The sequence below is a fragment of the Impatiens glandulifera genome, chromosome 4, assembly GCF_907164915.1.
Source record: "Impatiens glandulifera chromosome 4, dImpGla2.1, whole genome shotgun sequence".
Taxonomy (NCBI): domain Eukaryota; kingdom Viridiplantae; phylum Streptophyta; class Magnoliopsida; order Ericales; family Balsaminaceae; genus Impatiens; species Impatiens glandulifera.
This window is the reverse complement of record NC_061865.1, coordinates 49748006-49758633: the sequence shown is the minus strand read 5'-3', so window position 1 is coordinate 49758633 and position 10628 is coordinate 49748006. Positions and strand designations below refer to the sequence as shown.

General features: G+C 33.6%; 1 protein-coding gene across 3 annotated transcripts; it reads right to left on the bottom strand.

Annotated features, from left to right (window-relative positions):
* Positions 1–351: 351 nt before the first annotated feature.
* LOC124934320 (calmodulin-binding protein 60 A-like) lies at positions 352–10289 on the bottom strand. 3 transcript variants are annotated; one of them, XM_047474834.1, is made up of 8 exons: positions 10133–10289; positions 9892–9965; positions 5509–5584; positions 3490–3542; positions 2920–3413; positions 1966–2126; positions 1657–1866; positions 352–1027 (listed from the first exon to the last, which is right to left on the bottom strand). In XM_047474834.1, the coding sequence occupies exons 3-8, from the start codon at positions 5560–5562 to the stop codon at positions 572–574; spliced, it is 1428 nt and encodes a 475-aa protein (XP_047330790.1). In that variant the 5' UTR covers positions 5563–5584; positions 9892–9965; positions 10133–10289; the 3' UTR covers positions 352–571. The 3 variants fall into 3 exon arrangements, with proteins under 3 accessions (XP_047330790.1, XP_047330789.1, XP_047330791.1); XM_047474833.1 differs by having other exon boundaries at positions 9892–10268; XM_047474835.1 differs by lacking the exons at positions 3490–3542; positions 9892–9965; positions 10133–10289.
* Between the last annotated feature and the right edge of the window lie 339 nt (positions 10290–10628).

Sequence of the window (10628 nt, the reverse complement as noted above, 5' to 3'; positions counted from 1 at the left end):
TAATTAATTGTTTTACTATTTTTACTTTGACATAAGACAGTTTGGCCGAGCGGTCTAAGGCGCCAGATTTAGGCTCTGGTCCGAAAGGGCGTGGGTTCTAATCCCACGGCTGTCATTATTTTTTTTTTTTTTCTGAAATTTTTAGAGTGGGTCCAAAGTATCAAAATAATAACCCTTTGTTCCTCCTTTAGTGCAACATCTTTTGAAACATTGTAAGCTTCTTTTTCTCAAATTTCAAATAAAATTGGATCCTTTTATGAAAAAGAAATGGAACATTCAATTGTCCCTTTTGTAGGTATTATTCTATTGAGATATACAATCATTATAAGGTTGAATTTGAAGAAGAAAAAAAAGCCAAAGAGGACTTTTGCTAATAAAGATACATAAGCATCATACATTTAAATAAAGTCTATTACATAAACTATTTCTCAATAATGAAAATATACTAAGTTTCTTTGTACAACCATTAAGAAGTAAACATATTGTATACCAATGCCTTCCTGCCTATCTAAACTGCACACAAAAGTTCAACTCAGGAAGTAATGGTATAGTATTTTCTAATAAAGATGCCCTACAATTTATCTCTTTTGCCAACAATCCTTCTTACCGAGAAGAACCTGATGACACTAAATAACATTTTCCATTTCCTCTGTGCAAAAGCTCCTGTCTGAGACAAGATAAACTTCGAATTTTGGGTTTGAAGGGTATCATCGGTATTTAAATACTGTAAGTACCCATCTTCACATGAGAAGGTTGTTGTTCCTAGAGGAGGTTCATCGAGTCTAAGATCCATATCTATGTCATGGAATTTGAAGTCATCTAAACCATGGATATCAATGATTGAGGATGAGGAGTAGGGTGAATGTGTTGGTAGTAGAAACCCATCGTCGATGACCATTCTAGTTGACATTTTACTGCTACAACCAGAATTGCTGTTGGATGGATCTAACACAGAGCTTTCGTTATCGTAGCTAGTTACATCCTCCCAATGTTCAAATGCAGATTCCACTAATCTTTGGCATTCATCCTGAAAGAGTGAGTGTGACTATGAGCTTAATTGATTATTCAAGTTTCTTTTGGGGAGAAAAACTTGTTAGATGAAAAAAAAATGATTATTTTGGGTTATTTGAGTTAAATTGATGAAAATATTCTTTGTACAATATATATTTTGGTTCATGATTGGACAGTGGATTATTTGGAATTAATTTCAAATAACTCACATCAAACGATGCCAGGTAAAAGGTGGAGCATTGTAGTGAATTGGATCCTTTGCGAAGAGTGGAGCATTGATAGTGAGTAAGTCATGACGAATATTGATCATGTGAGAAGATACATTTTTTATGAGTTAATTAGTGTTTGTTTCAAGTTGTGTTCAAGCTTTTGTTAGAATTGTAATTGATTTTTTCTTTAGTTTTTGTTGTGTTGTAAGCAAAGTCTGTTGCTCAACATTTCAAGTTAAACTTGTAAACTCTTTTTTGAATTTTAATAAAATGGTTCTTCATTTAAAAAAAAAAAGAGAAAAAAACAAGGCATGGTATTTAGTTGATGAATCTGAATGATTTGATTGATAAAATCCAAGGCCTTATTTGATGTAGGTTAATGAAAATCATGTCATTTTGGTAAAAGAAATCTAGTATATGAATAAGTGAATAATACCTTTTCAATCTCTGAAAGTTTATGAACTGGGTTATAATGGCAATCGATAAATAGCCCAGTGACTTGTCCCACAATATTGAAAACCACCCCTCGCTTCTTCTGCTGTGATCCAGGCGGATAGTAATGATACAATGCTTCACCAATTAAGCATGTGCAAGCGTGTTCAACCGTAACTTGCCACATTTTCGAAGACATACCCCCGCCAAAGATCTGAACTAGCACAAAAAAATAATCATATCAACCTTAAAGCTGATTATTATTATTTTTAACCAAAAATTCATGCTGTGGTTCAGTAAAAGATAAAATTACATTTTTAAGCCTTGCAGGGTTTAAATTGAGCAACCTCAGAAAGTCTCTGACGGTGTGTATTTTTTCTTTACTCAGGCGCTTGTGGAAAGCTCCGTCTTTGCCAATTTTCTCTAATCTCCATACGTCATCAGTCAGAGACGGAGGGTGGTGCTTCTTGTACACTGAAAGACAGAAACCAATGGTGGTGTTATGTGGACAAACTTGAAAACTGTGGTAAAAGAAGTTGAAAAAGGGAAGCTTAGAAATGTTTTCAGTTGAAAAAGGGAAGCTTAGAAATGTTTTCACTTCTCATCTGTGCATGTATAGAAACTTAGACATTTGATCTAGGGTTATTTCCATATGATCTTGTTTATGTAGGTTATGAAAATCTAAGTTATTTGGAAAAAAACATTACTTGGTGATATAATTATAATGAAAAACTAATATTTGAATATTTTAGTTAATGATTTGAATGGTGTTTAGATTGTTAATTGGACAGTGGGTTATTCCCTAGCAAAAGAAAAAGGAAAACCCTCATCAAACGAGGGTTACAATCAGAATCATTTATAAAGAAGCAAAAATTGACAAGTAAAGCATTCTCCGTGAAATGCTTCCTAAGGTGACACAGGCTGCAAGATAAAAGGATAAATCCTTAAAAATGATGTTTTCCAGCTAGATCTAGGAGATTGCTTTCAGGATGGAATTCATTCACTTCCTGAACTTGTACCAAATGATCGTTTTATTTCCTCAACATGTGCTATGCTCTTTTTGTTTGTTTCCTCTATTTTTAAAATTTAGACCGTAACAGAGTTATTAGAAAAATGAGAAATAATGTAAGCCAAGTTTAAAAGTTGAGGAATCAAAACGAGTGTGCCATGATGCTCAAAAATCAAAATGAACTTCTTTCCTTGCTTTTAAAACGATAATTCTAAGACATTGAAAATTAAAAACTAGCATGGATAAATGGATACTCACATTCACCACGATGATCTTTGACTACAAAGGATTCGGACATTGCCTCTCTTACTCTTACTCCATCAACATTATCCATGATCCTTGCCCCCAATCTAAATTTACGACTTCTGGTCCAGCTTGAGTTGTCAGTAAATAAAATATCTCCAACCAAGCCAACACCCTCTTTAAGTTTCAAACATGTATCTCCATAAAGAAGAGGCTTCTTCCCTACCCGTTCTCGAACAACATTGTTACTAAACTCTTCAGGTGTCCAATTACTACTTTCAACATCAGCATCAAAATATCCTTCAAGGACAACAATTTCCACCTTTGCAGATGATCCTGGCCCAGAGTGAACAATTTGATCAGTAGACAAATCAAGTAAAGCTACTCTCAAGGCCTTAGAGTCTTCACTGTCAATACGAGCCCCGGTGAATACTGGAAGAGAGATACTATTTATGAATTTCAACTTCAAGCTTCTTGATTCCTTAGAAGACATCTCCTCCTCGGATTTCCTAATCACAGGTGCAGATTGAATGAAGACATTGTTTCTAGAGATCATAACCAAATTCGGAAAGCAAAATAACTAACCACTTCATACTACCAAAATGCTTCTTCAAAGCCATATCAATTTCTTCTTTTACCTATCAAGCATGTTAATATCAGAAAGTTATGCTAAATGCTTATATTTATCAATTCAGAACTGAGAGAAGGATAAAAAAAATAAGAGAATGACACAACTTACATAGTAGTTGGTCAATATCATACTACTTAGTGTTAATGAGATTGTATATCATCTCTATACTAGCAAGCATAATTTTAGCGGGAGATTAGATAAGAATCAAGGATTCTTTGACATTGGCCATTGTAATCTCTTATGTTGTGTTTCATAACTAACTTCTCACTTAATTTAAATAATTAAGTCCTTATTTGAATTAAGTTCATTTATAATGATAATTAAAATCTTTTGATCGTTTAGATTAGTTCAAATTAAGCTAAAAAACATGTCTTGATTTAGTAAACTATGAATGACTTAACACGGTAATATAGTAACAACGTCCAAAAGACAACTTTAACCATTGAAAATTAATCAAATTAAGTTAATATAACGATAAAATAGTCTTTAAGTACTTTCTCCGCGTCAGTTTCACATTTGATCAAATCAACTGGCATATCTATTACTTCAAATCTAGATATCTTTATTTGGTTTATTCAACATTTACTTTTCACACTTTAACTAATTTAGCAATTAAAATTCAAGATTCTTAACACTAAATTTTCAGTTTTAACCCAATACACTCTTATTTCTCAATTTCATCTGTGCACATATTGCTGGTGACCACAATTATTCAATAAACATATTTGATGCTTAAAAAAATACTATAGAATCACCGGAGTCATCACTGGCCAATGATGCTTCAAATAGTGACTTTTAACCTTACCGCAACCATATATATAACAATAAACTCTGTTCAACGGATGAAATTTATGATGTATACTTTTTATCTTAGAGGACTGAGCATGTTCATCATCTCATTAAAATTCTGTAAATCTTTTCATTATTAATACAAAGTTTTTTCCTTTTCGCAAAAAACATAAACTCAAAAACAGTCATTATTTCTTGTGATAATCTATCATATGAGCAGCTATATGTTGATCCCTTCAATGTATTTCTCCAAGTTGTTGACAAAGTTCTATAATTTGGAAGAGGTTGTTTTAAGAATGAGATGCTAGAGATTGGTACCCTTCAAACGATTCGTTTTGCGTTTGTGGGACTATGACTTACAAAGATGAAGGACATATTCAGATGTCTTTGATCGAGCATCCACAAAGTTCTTCTCAACACTCGTGATGATCGTTTTTCCAGGAGGGGTTTATATATGAAAATAATATATATTAGGGCATTCAAATGAGCAATTTGGTGATGACACGTGGCCGGAAGACGAGCAATTAGGATATTAGTTATGTTTCTTTTGAGCAGATAATTTTAGCACAAGAATATGACAATTATGGCAAACCAAATAGTTATTATGGTAAGATTAGATAATTAAATTAGAATAGTAATTAGATTAGGATTATATATATATATATATATATATAGACATTGTATCATATTTATCAAAGGAAATTGTTAGTTTGTCACCCTTATTTTATTATATTGTTTGAATGATAGGATCGAACTCACAACATCTTATCTGCTCAGCTACCCGCTGTGGGCAATTTCTCATCCCTATTTCTATGTATCCTATTTTATTCTAGATTCCTATCTCATAAATGAACATCTATCACAATGTTGGCACAAAAAGAAACTGCAAGCTCTCATGGATGCTAAGAGGGCATATCGCCAAAGTAGTAAACAGAAAGTATAATTTCATTCCCCTATCCCCACCAAAAAAGGTCAGTTAAGTATAAGTCATGATATGAAATACTATATATGAAAAGGAAGAAAAAAAAAAGTATATTTTGAGGACTGACTAGTTGACTGTGAACTACTTTACAAAGATTATCTTTAAATGATTAAATTAAACAGGATGTCAAGTAAATGGAAAAAGTATGATAACAATATTCGGATACTTCAACACCATATACTAATTGGAATTATGCACTTACCACTTTCCGGACTAAGGATTCCAATGTTTTCATCTCAAACAGGTTCTTGCACATGCTCTTCACGTCCAATACCACACTAGAATAGAGCAAGGAACATCAAAAAGTAAGAAAATGACTATTTCTGTTGTGATACACGTTGACTTAAATAAGGACTTATGATGCTATCTTAAAGTGCATATTCCAACTGTCTCCTGAATCATATTATATTTGTCAACCTTGAATATAAAATGAAGGATAATCAGTATTTTGTCATGTTAGTCAGGCAAACTAGATCACAGAGGGAGGGGGGAAAGGTCATTGAGATTCTTGTCATCTATGGGAAGATAACCTACATCTGCTACAACCATGTATAAGAAACTTATTTATTCATGTGGACAATATTGTAAAAGTCTCTTCAATGAATGAAAACACTTATTACTATAGTTATCATTTGAAACAGCAATGTCAGACTAACAAAACATGCTTCAGCATATTAGCCATGAAGCTCTTCTACTGGTATAAATGACAACAAAATTTCCTCATTTCCTCATAACTAAAAGCTAGTCCACAACAATGGCAACATAAGAGTTTCATTTTTCGATTTATATGATTTATTATAAACACAATTCAGTTAAATATTTCAATAAACACCATTTGCATTTACCTAAAGAGGCTCAAACTTTGAGCGTTTTTACCATATGAGGCTCAAACTTTGATTTGAGCCATATGGAGCTCGAACTATCAATGTTTGTGTCATTTTGGGTTTTTTAGTAAACGGACGTTAGGTCCGTTTATTTAATATGACGTGACATTTATTTATACAAATTATATGACATCGGACAAAAAGAGAAAAAAAATATATAATTCTTCTCTTAGTCTCTTTTTTGTCTGTGAGTTCCTCAAAATTTCTTCATCATAATGATTCTTAAAAAAATCAGTAAAATCTAAAATACGGATTGGTCGCTGTAAAACCTAAAATACGCACTGTCTTCACTATTCCTAAATCAAACCCTAACTCGAGAGAGGGAGACGAGTGGAGAATACTCACATTCGTTGTCGGAATGGTTAGTCGTGATATTCTGCGGAAGATTCATATAGATCTAATGTGATTGAACGGATTAATGAATAAGATGAAGAAATGAAACATTTTAAGAGGAGCCCACAGACATAGAGAAGAGACTAAGAGAATAATTTTTTTTTCTCATTTTACTAGATATCATATAATTTATTTAAATAAACGGACGTTAGTAAAAAGCCTTAAAAAACCAAAACTTTGATAGTTCATAGTTCGAGCCTCATATGGCTCAAATCAAACTAAAAACGCTCAAAGTTCGAGCCTATTAGGTAATTGGGCCTTTAGTCAAAAGTAGTTGTTCAAATTCATACCCAGTAATGAGAGAAACAACAACTTGTTTAGTAGTCGAATTTATGATGAAGTGCGAGTTAATATTGATATATTCCAATGGAAGTGGTTCCAATTTTTCCAATCGCCTCGGGCACAATGGCATAGTTGTGTTTTGTGAACTATGGACAAAATATCATTCCTTCATGGATTTGGCAATAGCACAAAAAGTTATTCTATAACAAAGGTGTCCATAATCAAATAGTGCCTTATTAACATGAGAGATCCAAATTATCCAAACTGAGAAGCAACAAAACACGAGATCCTGAATATCTGGAAACTGAGAAAGAATACCCTGGAGCTAAATTCCAAAACTAAAAGTACTATCAACATATGCAAAGGCCAACTTCAGATTATGTTTCCAAATGGGTTTAGCCCAATTACATCTAAACATAATAGATGTTCAATAGATTATTCTTCCTGATTACATAAGGGCATATCGAAGTCAAAACTACCTTACTTCAAAAAAGATTTCACGAGTAGCCACCGAATTTTTGCAACACTTCCACTAAAAAATTGATGAATTTTAGGAGGCCACAAAAGATTCCATTATTCCGAAGAGATGGTTCTAGATGAAAATATGATGGCAATTGTACCCTCATCCTTTGTTGATGACCCACAAGATATGCTTATTTCACAAAAAGAAACATCCATTGACAATACGGGGCCAACCAAATTTATCAGATTGATCCGAAAATTGAATGGGAATAGTGACAATATCAGCCACAGTCATAGTGTCAAAGTGTTGATGTAAAATATCCTGATTCTAACAAACCAAGTTTGAGTTCATGCAATCATGCACTTAATATTTTCATGACCCACAAAACTCTCAATGAATCTCCAAGCCTTTTTCACAAGAAGTGATTCATTCAATATTTACTATTTAGGAATCCCTGAATCCCAATCCACCCAGGTTTTTGGAGCCATGTTAAACTACTTACGCCGGTCAATGAGTTTATGATTTGGAGAACTTGAGTAATGGGTGGCATAGGTTTTAAGTGAATTCATTAGTGTAAATGGTTTAAAATGATCGTGAGTAAAAACGTGGGTGGCTTAGGTTTCAAGGATTTCCAAATTTTGAATTAATCTGTAAAATAAGCTTGGAGATTTATTCATAACCCAACACTCCTTCGGTAGATTATCTAGGTCTTTCAATTGCATTTTCATTTATCATCATATTCTTTCCAAATGCAGGAATTGAATGAAATCTATTTGGAACATACGTAGCATGTCTATTTTGAGTTTTATGTACTCCACCAAATGAGTAACTCAGTTGTACATCATGCGTCCTTAGATCATATTTATTGTGCTCTTCGTGATCAACATTCAAGGGTTGAACCAATATTAGGTACTTAATACACGGGTCATTCATATCCAGTACACATTGCTGATAGGTATCATAAAAGGCTTTAATTCCGGTACCTAAGCACATTGATGTATACAGTCAACCTCGCATCCCAGATAATCATGCCTTAGTCGTCCACACTTGAAACAAAAAATACCAAACTTTTCAAACTTAAATGGGATCCATAAATCATCCCTATCCTCTCAAAGGAGCCAGTATCACTTCGGCAATGAATTTTGAACATTCAACCGTACTCTAATGCAAAGGGTGGTCTCTTAGATATCAGGATCAACAAAATTTTGTTGAACCGAGCCCACCATTCCTGCAATTTCGCCAATACACAGAACTCAATAGGGATGGTATAACCTCTTCTTTACACTAATATGCAGAACATAATAGGGATGATATAACCTCTTCTAGTCATATGCATCCAGAAAGGAGAATGGTTGAAATGTAATTCCTCCAAATTATCATCATTCTGCCAAAATTGGAAAACCATTGATCCCCATCGTAATTCCAGGGATCGTGATCAAGGACCCATTACCGGTCCTCAATCAAGTCAAAGAAGAAGATAAACAAACTGTCTCCCACTTGTGAAAAGAATTAGTTGATTGGTCAAAGATGGAACATTGCATATGAGAAAGTCACCATTACTTCTGATTTCAAGGCGCTCTAAGCTTCGTTATTTGTGTTCTTCACTTTTGTTCTCATTCTGGTTGTTTTTTATGTTTTCATCTTGTTGGTTCATTCATTTTTGGCAAAGGCTTGTTTAGCCTGAATCCTGAACTCTTGTAATCCTTTGGCCTTTTCGAGTCTTTTTTTTAATAACATTATGTCGTTTTCTAAAAAAAAACTGTCTCCCATTTTAGTCACTGTAACTCCTCTTCACAGTTTCCAGGCACTATCAACAATTCGCTGGATGATAGACTTATTCATAATCTTGTTGGTCATGAGACTACCTCAAGGCATATGTGATTTGAAGGAATACCATTCAAAGCAACCAATTTTTAAAAAAGGAGTAAGAAAGGTATAGAAAAAAACAGGGACATAAAAGCTTTATCTCTACTACGCAAACCACTTCAATTGAAGTTATAATCATAACCCTAATGTTCATCTCTTTTGATTTCTCTAGAATTCGACGTTAACTTCAAGATTAGATAATCATGAAACAATTGAAACAAATCCTTGATTCGTTACCTCCGATTTGAGGGGGATTGAGAAAGACAAGGCAAGGAGAAGAGAACGAGGGTTGAGAGAAAATGATCCCTCATGTATACCTCATGAAAACTGGGATGAAGTGATCTTGAGCCATATAATCCATTGTGTTACACATAGATGGGCAAGACTCATGCTCTAGGTATCCTGGAAGTAAAATTTCAGTTCTAACTTCCTATACTTTCATTTGAGTTGATGTTTGTTCTGCTTAGATATATTTTGTTTAATCCCAAAACATTCATCCATTTCAATCTCAAAATTTTCTTGCAAAACAATTATTTAGAACTTGAGACTTACCCAGGTATCCCCTTTCGACTGTAGTTGTTCTTAACTCTAGTTTTACACTTATTGTCCAAATCATTCTAATAGTTCTAACTAGAATCCTCTTAGGAAACAAACAACCGGGTATATTTAGTACAAAAAGTTAAAGGAATTCAATTACCTTCCCAAATTTTGACGTTTTTCATCGGACCCATTATCGTCCGATGGATACTCGTCATCATACTGCTGCCTTTTCTGCGACATTTACAAACAAAAATCCCCGGAGATGTTCTAAGCAACGTAAGCACGGCGAGTAGAGAACCCAGTAAAGACAATCAATCATAGAGCAGTAGCTTGCGAGAAGAAATAGGGAGAGAAAACAAAGTGTAGTGTGAGAAGAAAGGAACAATGATGGCAATTACTTGATGGTGGAAAGCAATTGTCGCCCGATTACACGTTTTCCGACCAAGATGCGTAAGAAGGAAGAGTAATCGATTAAGGAAGTTCGGTCGCCGCCAAGAAGAAATGTAGAAATGTAGAAATGGAGGACCAGTATGAGAAAGTGAAGAGATTGGTGTGCAACATCATGCTCCATTTTTGTTTACAGTTGAAATAAACATTCTTACTATTAGTTTATTTAGTTTATTTAGTTTATTGATCTTGTTAAAAGTGGGATTATTTATTAATTAGAGTTTATTTGAAAATAAATTTAGTGGGATAACAAAACAATTTATATATTGAAATTAAATTTATAAAATAAAATAAAATAATTCATTCTTCTCGTTTAACGGTAACAAAAGATGGATATCTCAGACTCAGGTTTTGGATTCGAGTCCGCTGACAAGTTCTGCGCTCGATTAAATTGTGTGTTTGCGATAGTTAAAAGAAAATTGATTATAAAATAATTTGGACGGTTAT